The 24,332-nt window shown below is 48.0% G+C and overlaps 1 protein-coding gene across 2 annotated transcripts in view; it reads right to left on the bottom strand.

Moving 5' to 3' along the window:
* Window positions 1-24,332, bottom strand: part of KIF5B (kinesin family member 5B) — an 811,383-nt gene that overhangs the window by 152,275 nt on the left and 634,776 nt on the right. For both annotated transcript variants that reach the window (XM_069211250.1, XM_069211252.1), the window contains exon 24: window positions 1,441-1,657. In XM_069211250.1, coding sequence (XP_069067351.1) covers window positions 1,441-1,657 — 217 coding nt within the window. The remainder of the gene's footprint in view (window positions 1-1,440; window positions 1,658-24,332) is intronic.

The raw sequence follows: 24,332 nt of genomic DNA, 5'->3' as shown, positions 1-24,332 counted from the left end.
AGGAGTTATACTAATACTGGGAAAAGGGGAACCTGTGGGGGAGGGGTGGAGTGTTCACCATCAGCTGGTGCAGCTAGTATTGGTATTTCTGTGTATTCCTGGACAAAGTGTTTCTGCATACTAGCTGGAAATGTGCTCCCCCCCACTCATTTTGATTGTTGGGCTCCTCCAGATTCCTAAGGCTAATGAGCCTCAAAGGGATGCACCTGAATGCTCGAGAGTAGTACTACACTTTATAAACTAAGGGCCAGATGTAGTAAAAATCTGGATTGCGACTCGCAATCCAGAATGTAGGATGGTGTCCCTGACACCATCTGGGACTCGCAAGGGGGCCGCAAAGGCACACCTCATTAACATTAATGAGGTGGGTTGCAATTTGCAACCCCCTTGCGAGTGGTGGCACTCACAGGGATAGTGGCCTGCTGGAGACAGCAGACCACCATGTCTGTGACTGCTTTTAAATAAAGCAGTTTTTTTTGGAATGCAGCCCGTTTTCCTTAAAGGAAAACGAGATGCATTACAAAACTAAAAATTGAAACGTTTTTGTTTCATTTTTTCATGCCATTCACAAAGGGGAAGGGGTCCCATGGGGACCCCTTCCCTTTTGCGAATGGGTTACTACCAGTGTGATACTGGTGGTAACTGCGATTGTTTTGCGACCGCGGTCACAAAACAATACAGCATCGGGCTGTGACACGCAATTAGGAAAGGGAACACCCCTTCCTAATTGCGACTCGCAGTCCTGTTTTTCGAGTCGGTAACCAGGTTACTGACTCGCAAAATGGGGATTGGGCATCAATGTGCTTTTTGCACGTCGCAAACAGCTAAATTCGCTGTTTGCGACATGCAAAAAGTGTTGAACATCTGGCCCCAAAAGTGGCTCTTTAGGCACCCTCAGCATGACTACTACCTCCTCTGAAGATGGGTAAACAACCTAGAAACACAAGTGTTGGAATGCAACGAGCAATGGCTTTGACAACATTGACAGCAAAGGCACTTATTTGTAATTGAAAAACATGAACAGGACATTCCATAACACGTTGGGAGAATGCATGCCGATCTGCCAGCGGTGTGCTCCTTCTTCCAGTGAAGGAATCAGGTGCTTTTCATCAACCCTGAAATGTTTTTGCTGAGACTGTCTGGCAGAGTTCATAATCTGGAAGCTTGTGAGGATAAAAGGTGGAAGATTGATAAACAATGTGTAAATGTATGTCCCTTGATAGTGTTACAGATAAATGGTTTTAGGTCTATCGCTGTTCATTGGTCCTTTTACAGCCACATTGAATATTAATGTTACTGTCATGATGATGAATGATGGTGGCAAACATAAATGTGTATCAAATAAAAATGAATACATAGATGTATGAAGGTTATGGAACGAACAATTACACCATTATGATATAGAAATGAAACCTTTAAAGTGCTTAATTTGTTACTAACCAATCTGTGCGGAATGCCCCCTTCGTGCCATATTCTTGGATCTCACTGCTTCCTTAATACGGTCGACTTCCTGTTGGTATCGTTTACGATCACGAGATGCATTTTCTTTGGCTTCCTTTAGTGCAGATTCTAAGGCTTTAACTCGTTCAGCTGTAGCCCTAAGTCGTTTCTCCAGCTTAGGAAGTTCACACCGAAGATCTGCATTATCTCGTACCAACTAAAATGAAAATCATATGCTTAGTTACAAGACTTCAGTGTAATTTCATTTCACAGATGAAATCACAAAACATAGATGTAAATTTCTTTGTATGAAATTTCACAAATCATTCCATGTGACAAACTGTTTCACAAGTGCACAGATAGTAAGGCGCACTGGGAATTTTTATGAAGCACTTGAAACCAATTAAGAAATGTTTAGTAAAAAAACAAACTCCTTACCATATATTCTATAGTTCCCTGGCACTGATAGCTTTTCATAGCTCCACATGCTTGAATCACCATCGCTGTCGAGGCAGGAGTTTGGCGATATTATGATAAGAAGTACAAAAGCTATGCTATGCTTTAATAGTTTAGAGAAGCAACATTGCTAATCTATCTAGATCACCACAAAAGAAAAACCTTCAGCCAGAGCACAGGATAGCCAACACCACTGCCTTCAAAGACCACCCTATCTCAGATTTCTCACACAGGAGTGTTTTATATCTTTGCTGAGATGAGCCCGTACTGGGAAAGAGGGTGTGTCGCATGTGACTATGAAAGATATCAATACTGGGGAACTACAGTATACAAGTAAACTTTGCACACCCTACCAATGGCATACTGGTGCCGCCATACAAGTCCCTAGTACATGGTACTTAGGTACCCAGGGCATTTGGGCACCAGGGGTTCCCCATGGGCTGCAGCATGTATTGTGCCATCCATGGGAGCTCATGCAAAATGAGTCTTTCAATACAGGTCACTGCACCAGGTCACTGTAAGTCTACCCTGTTTTAGGCCCTCCTGGACCAGAGGGTAGGGTGCAAGTTCCTGCGTGTGAAGGCACCCCCACACAAGCAGAGGTGCCTGTACGAACACCAGTTCCAATGCACTAGACTTTATAAGTGCAGGGAAGCCATTTTACTTGCATAGTGGCCACAGGTCACTCACTACCTGTGTCCAGCTATATAATGATAACTCCGAACCTGGGCATGTCTGGTATCAAACATGTCGGAATCAAACCCTGTTTCCAGTATTGGTTATATGATTCCATGCACTTTGGGTGCTCCTTAGAGGACCACCCAGTATTGCTCCTACTAGTCTTTCAGGGTTTTGCAAGCAGCCTGCGCTGCTGCCACCCTCCAGACGGGGTTTCTGCCCTCCTGCTGCCTGACCAGCTCAAGCAGGGTAAGGCAGAACAAAGGACTTCCTATGGGAGAGGAAGGCAACACCCTCTCCCCTTGACATGGCTTGAGAGGGGTGCAGAGGCCCCTGGGAGCATCTGAGTGGCTAGGTCAGACAGGTGACGCCACACCCCCTCCTGATACGTGGTCACCTCGCAGGTGACCACTCCCCCCCTTAAGGCTATTTAGGGTCTCCTTCTTGGGTGAGTTCTCAGATCCGACATGCAAGATTCCAGCAGGACTCCTCTGCATCATTTACTTTATCTTCCAGCCACTGGAACCGCAACTGGACACTTCAGGAACCAACAATCTGCAACTCCAGCGACAAAGCCTCTTTGCAGCATTGTTTCTCCCGCTCCATCCTGCAACTGCAACATTTCCTGGCTGTGCATCCTCTGAGGTCGACTCCAGCCTGCACCAAAAAGTGAGAAGGAATCTCCCTTGAAGTAGAGTCACTCCCCTGCATCTGCAGGCACCAACTGCAACAACGACTGGCTGCGTGGACCTGCTCTCCTCTGAAACTGTGTGAATCCTGTATCACAGGTGGTGGTCTGGAGTGGTCCCTTTGGTACTCTCTGCCAGCTGTCCCATTTGGGAGACGGTAAGCCCTTGCCTCTCCTTGCAGGACAGTATCCCTGTGCACCACCACTCTTGCAGCTACCAAGGCTTGTTTGCTCCTCCTCTAAGGGATCTTCAGGCTCCGTGTAGGCTCATCCCAGCACTTCTTCCTGCAAAGCACAGTGTCCTTCCTGCTGCTCCAGTGACGTGGGACTGCTCTTTAGGTGTGCTGTTTGGGCCTCACTGAGACTCCTGTGCCTGCTGCCAGCGTGTTGCCTGTCGGGGCTGCCTCCTCTTCCTGTGACTGTCCCGACTGCTGAGGGTCACCCCAGACTCCCCTCCTTGGGTCGAGTCCACTGGGCCTTGCAACTTGTCTTCTTTTTCTTTTGCATTTGCCAAGGCTTGTTGGTCGTTCTCCAGCAGCATTGGCCAACTGCAACCCGACGGACGACGTGGGACACCACCTGCATCACTTCAGGAACTCCTCTTCATCTCCTGTGCTACACTGCTTGTGTTCTTCATTCCTCGTCGACCTGGTCCTGCATCCACAGAAGGGTGAACAGTGGCTCCTGCCACAACCAGACACTCCATCACGAACTGGACTTGGTCCCCTTTCTTTGCAGACCCTCTCTTGCCAGAATCTACCTTTGGGTTCTTCCAGTCTTGTTTGGGTCTTGCACAATCCTTTTCAAAGTCCTCCAGTTGGTTTTGGGGAAAACCAGGTAATTACCTCTCCTCTCCTGGTCGCTGGGGGTCACTATGGTACTCACCTCTTGGGGTCCCTAGTTCCTTCAGCTCCCTTCTACTGATTCCACATTGTTGGGGGGGGGCTGCCTTTCACATCCCACTTTCTTAGTATATGGTTTGGCCCTCCCCTAGGGCCCTCACTGTTTACCTATACTTTTGCCAGTGCTTACTGCTTTTTATGTTATTTACTGATTGCTAATGTGTATATAATAGTGTGTTTACTTACCTCCAGTTGAGGGACTGCCCGTTAGTATTCTAGTATTTGTGCTACCATAATTAAGTACCTTTAGTTTTTTGCAACACTGTGTGGTTCTTTCATCTGTGAGAGTGCTATGTGGCTATAGTGGTATTGCATAAGCTTTGGATGTCTCCAAGATAAGTCTTGGCTGCTCATCCACAGCTACCTCTAGAGAGCCCTGGCTTCCTAGACACTGCCTACACTTCACTAATACAGGATACATGGACCTGGTATTGAGTGATAACACCATCAGTGTCCACCACACATCAGGCCAGCTTCCTACAACATGCATGAAGAGGTTCACATGGAGGTCCCAGGAGCCTAGCGAGTACAATATTAAGACTCCAGGTATGCACTGGGGGTAGCCTGGGTGGGATTACTTTTTTAAGACCTTCCATGAAAGCTTTAATGGCTGGTGTTTTAAATAAAGAAGTATGTTGTCTATTTTGTAAATAGGTTGCAATTGCAGCTAAGTGTAACTGAATTGATGTGTAAGCTAAATCAGCTTTCTGAGGGTGAAGCAAATAGCAAAAAATATCTTGCACTGATGGTGTTAGTGGATAAATGTGTTTAGATTGAGAGTAACATACAGTCCCTTTTTCATTTAGTTGCCCATTTAGCTGCATAATAGGCTCTATTAGTTGATCTACGTGACCGTTTTAGAATGTCCATGCAGGTAACTGTATTCTACGACTTCAGGAGCCATATCGCAAGGTTGAGTGATTTGGGATCCAGTTGTCTTATCTGTTGTAAATTCTGTGTAAGAAGGTCAGGTCTGTTGGGAAGTCTTTGTGAGGTACTAGGAAGAGATCCAGTAAAGTTGTAAACCACGGCTGGCGAGCCCATGTGAGTGCTACCAGGATCATTTTGAGAGACATTTGTTTGAATTTGAATACTAGGAACGGAATGAGTGGGAGAGGTGGAAAAGCACAAGTAAATATGCCTGACCAGCTGATCCATAGGGCATTGCCCTTGGACTGGGGGTATGGGTACCTGGAAAGCAAAGTTTTGGAATTTTGAGTTTTCTGCTCTGCAGAATAGGTCTATGTGAGGTGTTCCCCAATTTTGAAGTACTGCATGCTGTAGTTCCCATTTGTGGACTTGTTGCTGAGTCCTGCTTAGCAGGTATGCAAAATCGCTGGCTGTTCCTGGGAGATACTCTGCCAATAGATGAATATGGTGATGATGGGACCACCATCCAGCTTGTGTGTGCTAACTGAGACATCTGGAGAGAGTGTGTTCCCCCATCTTTCTGTAGATAATACATTGTGGTCATGTTGTCTGTGTGAAAACAGATTTGAGGCAGAAAAGCTTTGAGGGCTAGAAAAACTGCTTGAAGATCCAAAGCATTGATGTGCATGGTCTGGTGGCTGGAGTCCCATGATCCCTGCACTGTGAGATTGTTGAGTTGAGCCCCCATCTTGTAAGAGAGGCATCCGAAGTTAGAACTATTTGGGGTACAGGGTCTTGAAACAGTCTCCCTTCGGGTAGATTGCTGGAATTCCACCATAGGAGAGAGAGATAAGTTGGGCGATCTACCAACACTTGATCCTGAAGATGACCCTGAGCTCGCGACCATTACAGAGAGGGACATTATTGAAGGGGCCACATATGAAATCTGGCATGAGGGACGACAGCAATGCAGGATGCCATCATGCCTAGAAGTCACATCAGTGTTTTGACTGTGTACATTTGATTGACCTGTATTTGAGAAACTGTTTCCCGAAAATTGTGGAAACATACTGGATTGGGGTAAGCAAGCCCCAATTGTGTGTTGAGTATAGCTCCTAGATGTGGTTGAATCTAAAGAGGCTGTAAATGTGGTTTTAGGGTGTTTATTGTGAACCCTAATTTGTGAAGGTTTACTGTTGTTTGAGTGTGTGACTGACATCGACAAAGTGTTGGCTTTGATCAACCAATCGTCCAGGTAAGGAAAAAAGTGTATGTGTTGCCTTCTGAGATGTGCTGCGAATACTGCTAGACACTTGTTGAATTCCCTGGAAGCGGTTGTGACTCTGAAAGGTAGAACTTTGAACTGATATTGTTGTCCAGCCACTACAAATCTTAGATATAGGCGTCTTTTAGATCTAGACCGGTCATGACGTCACGTTTTTGTAGTAAGGGAATTACATCTTGAAGGGTAACCATATGAAAATGTTCTGAGAGAATATATTGAAATAATGGTCTGAGATCCAGAATAGGCCTGAGAGTTTGGTCTTATTTGGGAATGAGAAAGTAGAGAGCGTACACTCCTGTTCCTTGATACTGTATGGGAACAGTTTCTATTGCTTTTTTAATAGTAGCGACTGAATCTGTTCTTTTAAAAGAGTGATATGGACTGTTGACATTGTGTGTCTGCGAGGTGGAATGTTCTGGGGTGTTGACGTATAATCTAGACAGTAACCAAGTTGGGTAAAGGATAAGACCCATTGGTCTGTTGTTATCTCTATTCATTGTTTGTGGTAAAATTGAAGACGCCCCCCTACTGGAGTGGAATGAGGAGGGGGAATTTGGAGGTAGTCAATGTTTGGGTGCTGAGGGTGTACCACGTGTGTGTGTTTTTTCCTCTGTCCTTAGGGCTGTTTCCGTACATGTTTCTTGGAAAAACCCTCTAGAGTAGGAGGAAGAGGCTTGACGTTGCCATGAGCTGGTGTGATCAGTGGATGTGGTCCCTCTGTAGCCACCCCTGTACAATGAGGGTCGAAAAAAAACCTGCTTGGCTCATTTTGTAAAGCACCCATGCCATTAGCTGTGCTGGGATCTTTTTTTACCTTTTCAAGGGTGGAGTCAACCTGGGACCCAAATAGATGCTCTCCATCAAAAGGCATATTGATGACAGCTTGTTGGACTTCTGGGTTGAAACCAGAACATCTTAACCAGGCATGTATTCTAAGGAGGATACTGGTATTGAACCCTCATGTGGCTGTGTCTGCTTCATCAAGTGCACATCTAAATGAGTTATTTGCAATTGTATGACCTTCAGAGACAATTTGCTATGCATGTTTACGATGTTCTTCTGGGAGGTGTTGAAGAATGTCTTCCATTTCGTCCCAGTGTGACCTATCATATTTTGCAAGCAGTGCCTGGGAATTAGCAATGAGCCAGTGAATGGCCGCTTGTGCAGCAACTCTTTTCCCTGCTGCAACATTTTTTTTTCTTCTCTGGAGGAAGAGAATCTTCAGTAGCCTGGCTATTTATTCTTTTCCTGGCTGTGGTGGTGACAATAAAATCTGTAGGGACTTGTGATTGGATATCTATGGGTCAGATGGAGCAGCTTTACCTTTTGTATCTACCCGTGGCGTAATTATAAGGGAATGCACAGGCTCTTTAAAAATGTCTTGCACATGACAAACCATTCCTGGTAACATAGGGAGCAATTGTATGTCTCTGTGTGTTGTGGTGAGGGCAAATAGAAAATCTTCTTTTATTTGATCCTGGTGTAATTGGACATTGTGATAGTCAGCAGCCCTCGCTATTACTTGTTGATACCCAGTAATGTCCTCTGGCGGAGAAGGTGGCAGGTTATAGATCTGGGTCTGTATCTATAACAGGATCTGCATCATAAGTGTCCCAGGGTCAGGGTCTTTTGGAACCTCCCCTATATCTTCCCTACCATGTACAGGTGAACCCTGTGGCGTGTAATGTTCCTCAATCTGAGAATGAGGTAGAGAAGAAAGAATCAGTGGAGGTGAGGGGATGCAGGCAGAGCTGGGAGATGAGCTGCAGATGTAGAAGCTTTTTCTGTATGTTGCTTTTTAGGAGGTGGTGTTTTGTCAAGTCCCTGTTAAGAAGAAAGCTTCTTCTTTATAGGGACATTAGAAGAAGCCACAATACTGCCTGTGTCCTATTCAATATACATTTTGCTGCTTAATGTCCATGGTTTCCAAAACAAGCTCAACTGGAAACAATGAAGAATGTTCAGACTCAGTTGTGTTCAGTACCGACATTTTATGTTGTTTTGATTCCGAAGGAACCAATGGTTTAGTCCTGCTCAGTGCTGAACTTTTTGGTACCGAAGTTGTAGGCGTCAAAATAGTCAGCCCCAAACTTTTCAGTTCCGAAATCATGAAAGCTTTCGTTCGGACCGAAGTAATAGAGGGCTACTGTGAAGACCCAGCTATAGTCTTTCCGGATTTCGAAGCTGAGCCAGATGACAGGGCAGCCGAAGCAAGTTTCCTTGACCTATCATGGCCCGAGAGCAGTGATGGTCCGGCGACCTCTTTTGTGAATTTCTTTGTTGTCTTTATTGCCAGAGGAGGGGCAGTTTTTTTGTATTCACGACTTGCGCCGAAGTGATGTCCTAGCTCTTGATCTCGGATTGAATGTCTGAATCCGAGTCTTGGACGGAGAATGCCCCTTTTTGTGCCAGCACCTCTTGTGCATGTTCTTCTCTGAAAATATCCGGGGTGTTGTCTTGCGCGGAGTGTGCCATTTCCAGCCTGTGAGCTCTTCGGTCCTGAAATGTTTTCTTGGATCAAAACGATCGTCACGCGTCGCAGGTAGCTTCATTGTGATCTGAGGTAAAGCAGAGCAGAGGTTACACACGATGGTGATCCGTGTGTGGAAATTTGGCATGATACCGAGGAAATAATCTAAATGGTGTCTGTTCCATTAGGGTCTCATATCTTTCTGACCACGTGGAGATAAGCTTGGGGCCGGGCGAAGACACCCAAAGGTACGCACAGTTGAGATTAGAACAGACTCGATCGAGACTATGATGTAGAAAACACAACTGAATACAATACCATCTATGGAAAGTAAAGGCGTAAAGAGAAGTTCAAACCAGTTTGAGCGAAAACTGAGCAAGAAGAAACATGTCCAAACCAGATGGTGGAGAAAAAACAATGTAACAAATAACTCGAAACCCATGCACAGTATCACCGAGAAGGAGGAGCCACTCGATCCTGTGACTTGAAAACACTTCTCGAAGAAAACAAGTTGCAACACTCCGAGCCCAACAGTAGATGGCGAGATAATGCACTGCATGTGTATTTATAGTCACACACACAATAAAACATAATAATACAGTACATTCAGATTCAGCATGTCACCACCACAGTGCACTCTAGTGTCTCTCTGAGGAAAAGAGGGGGATTTCTCGAAAGCGATGGTACACTAGTAGCACATAGAGATATCTTAGAACTCATCATTGAAGCATTAGAAGTACCAACTAGAGTAGCAGTAGTGACATGTTCAGCACATACAGGAACACAAGATTTTGTGTCCAGAGGAAATGAGTTGGCAGACCAAGTAGCTAAAGAAGCAGCTAGAGGCACACAACCAAGACACCAAATGTTCTATGCAGGACAAAATGAGGAGAAAATAAGACTGATGAAGTAGAGATATCTAGATCACCATACGCCGAGCCTTCCCAGCTACATCTTAGAGAATTGCAAGAGGCAGCACCTGAGTTTGAGAAGGATCTCTGAAAACAGAGGGGGGGTCAACAATCTAGAACTGACTGATTCAGACAAAACACTATGGCAAACCAGTGATATCCCAGAAGCTATTGACTATTGCCTTAGATCAAATACCCAGCACACACTGCTATTACTCCAATATGCAATGAGTTGCAATCAGACTGGTTGATACCAAACTGACATGAAATAGTAACTGTATTTAAGTGAGTGCCAAACCTGTCGTAAATATTCCCTAAAACCAACTCTAAAGGTGATCACATCAAAAATACCACGCCCACAGGGTCCTTTTAGAGCTTTACATCTTGTCTTTTTAGACATGTTATATAAGTGCAACAACTACAGGTATTTATTAGTTGTAGTCTGTCCATTCTCACGGTGGATAGAGGCAGACGTATATTTTGTGATGCCAAAGTACTGATCATCACCTCACACCCCGTCAAATAGTAACAGGGAGAACTATTGAATACAGCATCCTCCATCTACACGAAGGACAGATGCTGAAACAAGAAGTGAGGTACTAGGAAATTAAATGTATGACTATTTGTCTTAACTAACAAAGGCAGCTGAATTGTTATCTAAACAGGTGTTACAGTACCAACAAAAGAGATCCAATGATCCTGCAGGGCCAGACCCGGTCCTATGACCAGGAGGCAGTGTACATCAAGAAGGTCATCAGAAAGTGAAAAAACCCTAAGTTTGAAAGACATTACACAGTCATTGAATCAACGGATACAGCGCTGGAAGTAAACGGCAAGACCCAATGGATACACCTTACACACGTACAACAAACCAACAAAGCATAATACCAGGAGATATAAAGTAAGTCAAAAAGGGGAGGCTGCAGAAAGGCGAAGCAGCCGAAGACATCTTCCCGTCCAACATGGCATTTGGACTTTGTTTCACCTCAAAGAAATATGAGATATGTACTGTTCTGTCATTTTGTCTATTGTGCACGGCTGTGTTGTGTATGTATATACATTATATTAGATCACCTAAATAATTAATGAGCAACAATGATGGAGTTAAAATAGCTGTGACAACAATGATAGGATAAACAAGCATACTCATTGGGAAATCAGGGAACTGAACAGTGTACACTGAAACACTTAAACTAAGGACGACAAGATTCATACAGGATTAAAGGATAACACATGGTATGTGTAGGAAAATGCCTTTGAGGATGATGGTGACACAAAACAGATTTGTGTTGGACTTGCTTACAGCCGCTGACGGAGGAAAAACATGAGGAACTGTGTGCTGTACATTTATCCCAGGAAATAACGCAGAAAATGTCTCTCTAACTAAAGCCATACAACCTTTACATAACTTACAACAGACTATAGATGAAGAAGGAGGTGCCCCAGGTAAGTGGTACTCAAATTGTTTTAGTTGGCTTCCGAATTGAGTATTTGAACTATTGAAATCCTTATTCCCAATAATAGTTGTGCTGCTTGTTGTACCTTCCAATTAATATTATATTGCTGTAAAAATACAGTTAAAGAATTGGGAAAGGGAATGCATGTTAACAGAAGAAAAAACCCTAGGTCAAAGATGAGAGAAGATAGGACAAAGCCTGTGATAGTTGAAGAATCAACTAAAGGGGGAATGTTAGTATAGAAAGTGTCAGTGTAGATAGTATAGAAAGTGAGGAATGGGAACCTGAAAAAATGCCACTGAAAAGCCTCGCCTGCACCCACACAGAAATGTATGTGCTTAAATAGTATGTGCTCAATGTTACAAGTTAATGAATTACACGTGGACGGGCTCTGAGAAAGAACAGCTGCAACCTTTGATACATACTGACAAGTAGCCAGTGATCAATACAACAGACAAACTAAGAAGTCTCTAGTTTTACAAATAAACCAGTATTGACTGTTCTCAAGACAATGACTTCGTCAGGGGAGGAAGACCAGGGAAGGATGCCAATCAGCTAGGAGGTCAATTTAGTAGAGAAAGATAAGACAATGGGGTGATCAAAATATATTGCAACAGTAGTGAGCGTTCTGCTTGTGCTGAGGTTTTAGAGACAGGACACGTAGTCAGATAATTGCACCAAAGAACATAGGGGGTGGGAGGCTTGACTTTAGGCTTTACTTTATTTGTGTAACGTTGCTCAAATATGCTATATTTGTTCATTGGCAGCCATATGATTAGTCTGATTCAGCAAAAACACAATATATAAAGGACTACCTGCAGTAGCCAAATTAAGAGTTAGGTGGTAACCTACTCTCCCAGCTGCTGTAAAAAATAAAACCTTTATACTTTATCACTTAATATTTGCTTGTTTTTCTACTTCAATTAAGGTTTAACCAACAGAACAAAGATCAAACTAGAAAGTCCTGCAGGACCGAACGGGCAAAGTATCCATCCCTACAAACCTGACTGGCCAGACAGTAGTATTGGGCGAATGTGTGCAAGGATGCCCACATCACCGCCTGACAGCTTTCAAGGACTGGAACTCCGCATGCTAACGCAGTGGTCACAGCTGTTGCTCTGGAAGAATGAGAATGCAAACCGTCAGGTGGCTGCTTCTTGGCCAGTGTGTAGCAGATTTTGTTACAGAGTACGACCCATCAGGAAATGGTTCACTTATGCACTGCCCGACTGTAGGAAGCTGGCTCTGCATATACTATATCAAAATGAGATATAGGCCCTCATTCTGACCTTGGCGGTCGGCGGAGAGACGGCGGTCGGACCGCGAACAGACCGGCGGTATTAAAAATGGCATTCTGACCGCGGCGGTCACCGCCGCGACCGACCGCCACTTCCCCACTCCGACAGCCACGGCGGTCATGACCGACGGGCTGGAGTCTGCGCACTCCGGTCCGGCGGTCGACCCAAGACCGCCAACGGTATCATGACCCTGCTTACCGCCGCGGTTTCTGGCGGTCGGGAACCGCCATGCGAACCATGGCGGTAGGCACTATCGGGGCCAGGGAATTCCTTCCCTGGCACTGATAGGGGTCTCCCCCACCCCCCACTGCCCCCCCGAGTCCACCCCCCACACCCTCCACCCCCCTGCCACCCCCCAGAGGTGGTACGAACCCCCTCCCCACCCCCACCCCGACATGCACATACACGCACCCCGACATGCACACACCCCCTACATGCACATATACACACCCCCTACACACACACATACACAACGGGGACACATACCCGCACACATACATGCCGACATGCGCACCCGCCGAACTACACACATTGCCCATAGGCACAGCAGCACTCCCCGCCCGCATGCACGCACTCACACACCCCCTCTACACACTCCCACGCACACCCCCATGCACGCACACATCACACAACACCCCCCCACCCCCTCCCCTCACGGACGATCAACTTACCTTGTGCGTTGGTCCTCCGGGAGGTGACAGGAGCCATGGGGAGGTGACCGCCAACAGAAGACCGCCAACAGAAGACCGCCACACAGAAATGTGGGTCGTAATTCTGTGGGCGGTGTTCTGCTGGCGTGGCGGTGGAGGTTGACCAGTCTCCACTTTCCCGCCGACCGCCAGTGTGGCTGCTGGCGGTTTTCCGGCGGAACGCTCCCAGCGGTCAGAATGCGCACAGCGGCATACCACCGCGGTCGGCGGTCTTCACCGCGGCGGTAACTCGGCGGTCTTGCGAAAAGACCGCCAAGGTCAGAATGAGGGCCATAGTGTGCTCTGAGTCCAGGGCTTCCCCAAGAGGCTTGACAGAGGCAATAATAGATAATACTAGTGCTCTATTTGTGGTAGTGTGGTCGAGCAGTTACGCTTATCAGAGGGTAGTGTTAAGCATTTGTTGTACACACTCAAACAATAAATGAGAACACACACTCAATGACTTAACTCCAGCCCAATAGGTTTTTATAAAAAAATAGATATTTTCTTACTTTATTTGAGAACCACAAGATTCAAATTGCAGATAAGTACATTAAATGTAAGGTACATGGCATAGGTATAGTTAGAACTTTGAACCAAAACAGTTATGTACACATTTTTTCATAAAATGACAATAAGCTATTTTAAAAGTGCAAAATTCAACAGTTCCTGGGGGAGGTAAGTTCAGTTTAATTAATACGTTAAGTAAAGCACTTACAAGTTCAGTCTCCGGGGCATAGATAGCCTACCGTTGGGGGTTCAAGTCAACCCCAAACACCCAGCACCAACAACACAGGGCCAGGTCAGGTGCAGAGGTCAAAGAGGAGCCAAAATAACATGGGTGCCTATGGATACAGGCGGTGCTCCGGTTCCGGTCTGCTGGCAGGTAAGTGCCCGCGTCCTCGAGGAGCAGACCAGGGGGGTTTAATAGAGCACTGAAGGGGTCCCAAGTAGGCACACGCAACCCACCCTCAGCTTCACAGGGGGCGGCCGGGTGCAGTGGGCAAATAGGGGGTCTGGTTTGTAATAGGATTCAATGGAGGGATCCAGGGGTCACTCAGAAGTTGCAGGCAGGGCACAGGGGAAGAGTGCAGGCCGCCTGCTGGTCACTGCTGCACCGGTGGTCGGTCTCTCACGGGCCTGGGGGCTGTGGGTGCAATGCTTCTCCAGGCGTTGGATATCTTCATCCCAGGCAATTGCAGTCAGGGGGGTCCTCTGGATTCCCTCTGCAGGCGTCTTCGTGGGGTGCAGAGAGGTTAGCCCAGGGTGGACACATCGTCGGAGTCGACTGGGAGTCCTTTCTGCATCGTTGGTTTCTCTGGACACGGGCTAGGGGCGTCGGGTGCAGAGTGGTGGGGACTCACGCTTCTGGAGTGGAGTAAGAGTCCCTTTAAAGATGGTTTCTTCTTTCTTGGTTGGACAGGTCCGCTGTCCATGGGAGTTCTTGATCCATTGTAGTTGCAGGGCAGTCCTCTGAGTCGGCAGAGGTCGCTGGGCCCACAAGATGCATCGCTGGTGCTGGTTCTCTGAAGTTGGAGACAGGCCGGTAGGGCTGGGACCAAAGCAGTTGTCGTCTTCCTTCTTCTCTGCGGGGTTTTTCAGCTAGGCAGTCCTCCTTCTTTGTAGGTCGCAAGGAATCTAAAATCCTGGGTTCAGGGTCGCCACTAAATACTGAATTTAGGGGTGTGTAAGGGTCCCAGGGCAGAAGCCAATGGCTACTGTCCTTGAGGGTGGATACACCCTTCTAGGGCCGCCTCCCTTTGGGGAGGGGAACACATCCCTATCCCTATTGAGCTAAATCCTACAAAACAAGATGGAGGATTTTCCAAGGAGGGGGTCACTTCAGCTCTGGTCACCTTCGGGGTGGACCTGGCTGAGGGGGGGACTCCTCCTTGTTTTTCTCATTATCTCCCCGGACTTGCTGCCAAAAGTGGGGGCTGTGTCCGGGGGGCGGGCATCTCCACTAGCTGGAGTGCCCTGGGGCATTGTAACAAGAAGCCAGAGCCTTTGAGGCTCACTGCTAGGTGTTACAGTTCCTGCAGGGGGAGGTGTGAAGCACCTCCACTCAGTGCAGGCTTCGTTTCTGGCCTCAGAGCACAAAGGCTCTCACCCCAGGGGGTCAGAAACTCGCCTCTCATTGGCAGGTTGGCACAGACCAGTCAGTCCTGCACTGAGGATTGGGTAAAATACAGGGGTTATCTGCAGGATGCCCTCTGTGTGCATTTGTTTTTATAAATCCAACACTGGCATCAGTGTGGGTTTATTATCCTGAGATGTTTGATACCAAACTTCCCAGTATTCAGTGTAGCCATTATGGAACTGTGGAGTTTGTTTTGATAAACTCCCAGACCATACACTTAATATGGTCACACTGTACTTACAATGTCTAAGAATGGACTAAGACACTGTAGGGGAAAGTTGCTCATGCAGCTATGCCCTCACCTGTGGTATAGTGCACCCTGCCTTAGGGCTTTAAGGCCTGCTAGAGGGGTGACTTGTCTATGCCACAGGCAGTGTTTTGTGGGCATGGTACCCTGAGGAGGATGCCATGTTGATGTTGCCTTTTTCTCCCCACCAACACACACAATCTGCAATGGCAGTGTGCACGTGTTAGGTGAGGGGTCCCTTAGGGTGGCACAACACATGCTGCAGCCCTTAGGGACCTTCCCTGGTCACAGGGCCCTTGGTACCACTGGTACCTTTTACAAGGAAACAATGGGACATTTTTGGTGAAAGAACACTGGTGCTGGGGCCTGGTTAGCAGTGTCCCAGCACACTTCTCAGTCAAGTCAGCATCAATATCAAGCAAAAAATGTGAGGGGGGGAGGCGGGGGCAGTAACTGCAACAAGGAGCCATTTTCCTACACCGACCTTTCTTCGCACCCACATAACCAACAAAAAGTAGATCATCCACCTGGAACTCTTTTGTACAATTAAGGTAGAATGTCAATGCTCTTTTTGGGTCCAGGAGGTTGAGTCTATGGTCTTCCTTGGAAGGATGTGTGGGTGAGTAAAAAATGGGCAGGGTGACAGATTGGTCTACATTAAAGGGCTTAACCACTTTTGGCAGAAAGGAGGTCCTAGTTGTAAGGAAATGCCTCCTTGGCATGGTTACCCCCTAACTTTTTGCCTTTGCTGATGCTACGTTTTTATTGAAAGTGTGCTGGGACCCTGCTAACCAGGCCCCAGCATCAGTCAGTGTTCTTTCCCTAAAATGTACCTTTGCTTCCACAATTGGCACAGCCCTGGCACTCAGGTAAGTCCCTTGTAACTGGTACCCCTGGTACCAAGGGCCCTGATGCCAGGGAAGGTCTCTAAGGGCTGAAGCATGTATTATGCCACCCTGGGGACCCCTCCCTCAGCACAGGCACACTGCCTCACAGCTCTGGTGGGGAGAAAATGACTAAGTCGACATGGCACTCCCCTCAGAGTGCCATGCCAACCTCACACTGCCTGTGGCATAGGTAAGTCACCCCTATACCAGGCCTTACAGCCCTAAGGCAGGATGTACTATACCACAGGTGAGGGCATATGTGCATGAGCACTATGCCCCTACAGTGTCTAAGCAAAACCTTAGACATTGTAAGTGCAGGGTAGCCATAAGAGTATATGGTCTGGGAGTTTGTCAAACACGAATGCTACATGGCTACACTGAAATCTGGGAATTTTGGTATCAAACTTCTCAGTACAATAAACGTACACTGATGCCAGTGTGCAATTTATTGTAACATGCACCCCGAGGGCATCTTAGAGATGCCCTCTGAATACCAATCCGACTTCTAGTGTAGGCTGACCAGTTCCTGACAGCCTGCCACAAACCAGACAAGTTGCTGGCCACATTGGGAGAGTGCCTTTGTCACTCTGTGGCCAGGAACAAAAGCCTGTACTCGGTGGAGGTGCTTCTCACCTCCCCCTGCAGGAACTGTAACACCTGGCGGTGAGCCTCAAAGTCTCACCCCTTTTGTTACAGTGACCCTGGGCATCCCAGCTAGTGGAGATGCCCGCCCCTCCGGCCACTGCCCCCACCTTTGGCGGCAAGGTTGGAGGAGATAATGAGAAAAACAAGGAGGAGTCACCCACCAGTCAGGACAGCCCCTAAGGTGTCCTGAGCTGAGATGACCCCTGCCTTTAGAAATCCTCCATCTTAGTTTTGGAGGATTCCCCCAATTGGATTAGGGATGTGCCCCCCTCCCCACAGGGAGGAGGCACAAAGAGGGTGTAGCCACCCTCCAGGACAGTTGCCATTGGCTACTGCCCTCCCAGACCTAAACACACCACTAAATCTAGAATTTAGGGGCACCCCAGAACCCAGGAAATCAGATTCCTGCAACCTGAAGAAACAAGGAGGACTGCTGACCTACAAGCCTGCAGAGAAGACAGAATACGACAACTGCTTTGGCCCCAGCCCTACCAGCCTGTCTCCTGACTCGAAAACCTGCAACCAGCGATGCATCCGACAGGGACCAGCGACCTCTGAAGCCTCAGAGGACTGCCCTGGACTAAAGGACCAAGAAACTCCCGTGAGCAGCAGCTCTGCTCAAACAGCTTATTTCTGTGCAACAAAGAATCAACTTTTAAAGACTTCACGTTTCCTGCCGGAAGCGTGAGACTTCCCACTCTGCACCCGACGCTTCAGGCTCGAGATCCAGAGAACAAACACCACAGGGAGGACTCCCCGGCGACTGCAACCCCGTGAGTAGCCCGAGACGACCCCTCTGTACCCCCCACAGCGACGCCTGCAGAGAGAATCCAGAGGCTCGCCCTGACCGCGACTGCCTGTAACAAGGGACCCGACGCCTGGAACCAGCACTGCACCCGCAGCCCCCAGAACCTGAAGGATCCGAACCTCAGTGCAGGAGTGACCCCCAGGTGACCCTCTGCCTAGCCCAGGTGGTGGCTGGACCGAGAATCCCCCCGTGCCTGCCTGCACCACTAGAGTGTCCCCAGGTCCCTCCATTCCATTGAATCCTATTCAAAACCTGACGCCTGCTTTGCACACTGCACCCGGCCGCCCCTGTGCCGCTGAGGGTGTGTTTTGTGTGCCTACTTGTGCCCCCCCCCCCAGTGCTCTACAAAACCCCCCTGGGTCTGCCCCCGAGTACGCGGGTACTTACCTGCTGGCAGACTGGAACTGGAACACCCCTGTTCTACATAGGCACCTATGTGTTTTGAGCACCTCTTTGACCTCCGCACTTGACCGGCCCTGAGCTGGCGTGGTAATTTTGGGGTTGCCTTGAACCCCCAACGGTGGGCTACCTATGCCCAGGAACTGAGACTTGTAAGTGTCTTACTTACCTCACAATCAAACCTTTACTTACCTCCCACAGGAACTGTTGATTTTTGCACTGTGTCCACTTTTAAAATAGCTTATTGCCATTTTAACAAAGACTATATGATATTGCTTTTATTCAAAGTTCTTAACTTACCTGTGTGAAGTACCTTGCATTTTGTGTACTTACCTCAAATCTTGATCTGATGGTTCTAAAATAAATTAAGAAAATATATTTTTCTATATAAAAACCTATTGGCCTGGAGTAAGCCTTTGAGTGTGTGTTCCTCATTTATTGTCTGTGTGTGTACAACAAATGCTTAACACTACCCTCTGATAAGCCTACTGCTCGACCACACTACCACAAAATAGAGCATTAGAATTATCTAACTTTGCCACTATCTTACCTCTAAGGGGAACCCTTGGACTCTGTGCACACTATTTCTTACTTTGAAATAGTATATACAGAGCCAACTTCCTACACTAGTGCGAAGCACCACTTTGTCAGGATAGATGGAAAGGTAAGGTGGCTTAGATTAAAACGCCTGCAGCTCACTCACCCTTTCGGGAAGATGCAATGGTCTCAAGGAAGGCTGTTTTCAAAGTGAGAAGCCTGACAGGACAATTGTGAATAGGCTCAAAAGGAGCGCATAGCGTACATTTCAAAACTAAATTCAGATCCCATTGGGGAATAATGAATGGAGATGGAGGAAACATACAAAGTAAGGCCTTTAAGGAACCTATTTATAATTGGAGACTAAAATAAGGAAGGTTAATTAGGCAACCTCAAAAATGCTGAGTTAATAGATAAGTAACCTTTGAGAGTACCCATAGCAAAGCCCTATTGGGCCAAAGAAATTATTAATGAGAGAACCTCAGAAAGAGGGGAAGAAAGGGGCTCATATCTGAGCACCATGCTACAAATTTCTTCCATAGAAAAACGTATACCGTTTTGGTGGAGGGATGCCTGGCTGCCAAGATAACATTACAGACTTCAGGTCAAAAGCTGTCAAATGCCGCTCAATCTCAATGCAAGAAGGCGGAGACTGCACAGGTTCCGCTGGAGAACCTTCCCCTGTTGCTACAACAGAAGATCCTCTTGAAGGAGCACTCTGAGCAGAGGATCGATGGCCATGCTCAAAAGCTCGGGATATCAGACTCTTGGTCCCCAGTCCAGAGCCACAAGGATTACTTGGGCCCGGTTATTTATCATTTTGAGAGCTCTGGACAGAAGTGGTATGGGAGGAAAGGCGTATAGGAGGATTGAGTTCCAAGCGATTCGAAAAGCGCTGCAGAGCTATTGCTAGCTGGAAAACTCTAATGTGCAATACTGCTGCTGATATTTTGATGTGTGTTTTCTGTGGAGAGGAACAAATTTAACCAAGGCTCTCCTCACTGCTGAAATAGACCTTGTGCCACCCCCGGATGGATATGCCATTCATGATCGACTAAGCATTGACAGCTGAGCTTGTCCGCTCTGATGTTCAGAGAGCCCACCAGATGTTGAACTATCAAGGAAATGCTCTGATGTTCCAGCCACGTCCAGAAGAGCAGAGCCTCTTGACAGAGGGTCCACAATCCCACACAAGCCTGCATGTTGCAGTACCACAAGGTGGTGGTGTTCTCTGTGAATGCCTGCACTGCCTTCCCTTTGAGAGGGGAAAGAAATACTTTCAATGCCAGCCTGATAACCCGGAGCTCCAACAAGTTGATATGGAATGCAGACATCCCGAGGGACCAGACTCTTCGGATCTACACCTTTCCTAGACGGTCGCCCCATCCCAGGAGTGACGCATCTGTCACATCTGGTTGGGGAAGGAAGAGGGCTCTGCCTCTGACACAACTGCGGTTCGTTAGCCACCACTGCAGATCTTGTAGTTCCCTTCCGAGATCTTGACCATGTTGGAGATAAAACACTGATGCTGCGCCAATTGGAACTTCAGGTTCCACTGCAAAGCCTGTATATGTCATCTAGCATGTCACCAGCAAGAAGCAGGAGGACATGAGGCCCAATAGCCTCTGAGTCATTCTCACCGAAATCAAGGACAGAGGCTGAAACATCAGTATCACAGCCTGAGTATCCTGGTCTCGCCGCTCAGGGGAGTGAGTCAAACTGCATAGTGTCCAGACAGCTCCAATGAAAGGAAGTGTCTGAGAGGGAATCAGGTGTAATTTATGCACGTTTATAGTAAACCCCAGCGAATGCAAGAAGTTCGTCGTAGTCTGGAGGCGAGTTCACCTTCAACAGACAGTCATCAAGGTAGGGGAAGACTGAAACCCCTAAGCTGCGCAGATGAGCTGCAACCACTACCATCACTTTTGTGAACACCCGAGGGGCACTCGTAAGGCCAAAGGGAAGCTTGATGAACTGAAAGTTCTTGTGACCTACCACAAATCTCAAGTAACGTCTGTGGGCCGGCAGGGCTGGAATGTGGAAAAAGGCGTCCTGCAAGTCCAACGCTACCATCCAGGGTCCAGGGCAGACAGGACCTGAGCTACAATTAGCATTTTGAACTTCTTCTTGAGGAAGAGATTGAAGGACCGGAAATCTAGGATAGGGCGAAGACCCTTGTCCTTTTTCGGCACTAGAAAGTAGCTGGAATAACAACCACAACCTACTCCTGGTGCAGGACCCTCTCTAGGACACCCTTGACCAAGAGAGCCTTGACTTCCTCATGGAGAAATGCCAAATGATCCTCAGACAGTTGATCGAATGATGATAGCATAGTCGGAGTGGAGGTCTCGAAGGGGAGGGAGAAGCCCCTTCTGACAATTTGCAACACCCACCTGTCTGTGGTGATAGATTTCCAGTGGGGCAGGTGATGGCGAATCCTGTTGCCAACTGGTCCAGGATGTTCCAACGGACTAGGAAGGCTTGGAGGCAGTGGACTGGGTAGACCTCTGGCTCCCAGATCCACAAGCATTTAGGATCCTGCGTCCATACAGACGCTGTGAAATATATACGGGTCGGTCGCAGATTGGATATTAATTTGGCTTGGTGCCCCTTCCGTAGCCACGAAAGGGGCGAAAAGTGGACAATGGGGGCGAGGATCAGCTACGAGGCCAAGGGACCAAGCCGTAGCCCGGGAGTATTTAAATCGCTTCAGCGCTGAGTCCGCTTTGTCTCTGATGAGATGGGTGCCATCAAAGGGCATGCCCATTAGAGATAGCTGGACATCCCCTGAAAAGCCAGACGTCCTCAACCAGGCATTGCGCCTCAAGGCCACTATCGATGCAACCGATCTACCAAGTGAGTTAGTCATATCCAGTGCAAAACGAATCATGAACTTAGCTCCATCTCTCCTGGCAGTAACAACTTGGGAGAGAACCGCCTGGGACTCAAGGCAGCACCTGCGCGACCGTATCCCAGAGGGTATGAGAATATCGGCCCATAGCGCTAGACTGGCGGAAGAAAACATTTTCTTACCAAGGTTATCCAATCTTGAAGGGAATGCGCTCTAGATGAGGAAGAAGCCTGGATGACAAGGCTCTCATGCGTAGGATGATGGGTCAGGAATTTTGGGTCAGTTGGCGCAGGCCGATGGAGGCGGGCAACCGTCCTATTCACAGAAGCCTCTGTGCTGGGTTTGGACTAGGTACCCAGAAGGACGTCCGTAAGGGCTTCATTAAAGGGTAGGAAGGGTTCCGAACTGGAAGCCCCAGGCTGAAGCACCTCAGTCAGGAGGTTAGACCTGAGCTCTACAGAAGGAAGCTCGAGGTCCAAAACCTCAGCAGCCCTTCTTACCACCTCGGAGTATGAAACTCCATCCTCCGTAGCCACGGTAGGGGGAGAAAGCATGCCAGTGTCAGGAGAAGTACCTATTTCACTAGTGTTGCCCAAATCCTGAACCCAGTCCATGTCAGGGTCAAGCTAGTATTCTAAAGGGTCCAGCAATCTCTGTACACTATCTCTATATCCATACCCATAGAAAGAAGGGTCTGGATCCGCCCTGGGCCCAGGAGAGCCCATGAAAAATGGAATTGGCGTCAAGTGATGCCGTTCTGGCTACGGGTCACCAGGGATGAATATAGGATTGGCGTTGAATGCGGGCCCAACCGATGTTGGGAGCGTAGTCGTCTGTCCCAATGCCAGGGAAGACTGCACTGGCACGACCTGCAGAAGTATGGAACCAAGAACTTATCTGAGGTGCCACCCCGGAGCTAGGGCCGAAGCCACTGACGTGGAACCTGAAGGGGCACTCAACGACTCTCCTGGGCCCAAAGGCGCTGTGGACGGGTTGGTCTGCCCAAAGATGAGGTGCATGGCCTCATAGAACTCTTTCAACTGGGCAGGGGTGGCACAGGCTCCCGGAAAGTCAGGGTGGCGTGGAGTAGAGGTGGAGGCCCAGAGCGTCGATGCTCTTCCTACATCGTGTCGGCCTTCTTCAACTTGTTTTTTTGTGACTCTATTGTCCCGATGACTTCGACAAAGAGGAGTGGTGATGACTCTGGGAGCGGTCTCGTCACATCCCTCTCAAACAAAACCGGGAGCGACGCGTTGTTGGGTGCTGGGCCACCAGGAGCTTCAGGGACTACTCCCTCAAAGCCTTCTCGTTCATGGCTAGACACCCAGAGCACGACTTAGGGCCGTGGTCGCGCTCCAGACACCAAATGCAGACGAGATTCGGACCCGTCACCAACATTCTTCAGGGTTTAAAATCGGTCTTCCAGGACATCTTTCAACGCATCCAAAACTTGTCAAAATATATTAGACTAAATTGTTAGTTAGTCAAAAAATGACTAGGGGTAGCTCTTCTCCGGATCTGCACACAGGCTGGTGCCGAAAGTAAAGAACAGATGTCTGCGCGCTGGGGTGGCTCCTATATTCGATCTTGATGTCATCACAGCAACCACGACACCAATGCCGCCTGTGGAGTCGACTGACACCACCTGACTGTGTGCAGATGTACTGCTCGAAGAAAAATCTCCAGATCCAGTCTGACACCTATGGGAAATTCTAAGGTAAGGAATCTGCAACTAGAAGTCTCTATCAAATCCACAAGTAACGTCTGTGGGCAAGCAGGACGGAAAAATGAAAATAAGCATCCTGCAAGTTCAACTGTACCATCAAGTCTCCTGGGTCTGGGGCAGAAACAATCTGAGCCAGAGAGTAAGCATTTTGAACTTCTCTTTGAGAAAAAGATTGAGCGATCGAAGATCTAGGGAAAGGCACAGGCCCTTGTTCTTTTTGGGAATCAGAAAGTAGCAGGAATAGCAACCACAACCTACTTCTGGCACGGGAAACCTCTCTATAGTTCCCTTGGCCAAGAGAGCTGTAACTTCCTCCTGGAGAAGGGACCAGTGATCCTCCATCATCGGATCATATGATGGTGGCATGGATAGAGGAGTAGTCTCAAAGGTGAGGGAGCAGCCTCTTCGGACTCTCTGCAAAAAAACATGTCTGACATGATGGATTGCCAGGGGAGCAGGTGATGATGAATCCTGCTTCCGACTGGCCCTTGATGGGAAGTCAGATTAGGAAGTTTTAGAGGCTACTGCAGTAGGGGGAGTGGCTCCCTGATCCACAAGGTTGGTAGATCCCATGCACTCGGTCATGCAGAGGCTGGGCAGCTTGCGCGGCATGGCGACTGGCCAAAAATGGATGTGGTTGGAGACCCCTTTCGTAGCCACAATAACAGAATGAGGGCGGCCAGGGGCCACTGCGAGGCCCAAGGACCTGGTCGTACCACAAGAATCCTTGAAGCGCTCGAGCAGCGAGTCTGTTTGGTCTCCGAAGAGACGGATGCCATCAAAGGGCACGTCCATCAAGGTAGCCAAGTATAGGAAAGCACCCTTTCTGACATGGTTTGCCGCCACTTTCTACCTGGTATCTGATGTGGTTTCAACTGTTAAACAGGTCTCCAGTGACAGATCTCTTTCCACAAAATTGCAACGTTGTTTTGCACAATTGGCAAACTC

The sequence above is a fragment of the Pleurodeles waltl genome, chromosome 10 (genome assembly GCF_031143425.1).
Source record: "Pleurodeles waltl isolate 20211129_DDA chromosome 10, aPleWal1.hap1.20221129, whole genome shotgun sequence".
In the NCBI taxonomy this organism is placed as follows: domain Eukaryota; kingdom Metazoa; phylum Chordata; class Amphibia; order Caudata; family Salamandridae; genus Pleurodeles; species Pleurodeles waltl.
This window is presented reverse-complemented; position numbering and strand designations above follow the sequence as displayed.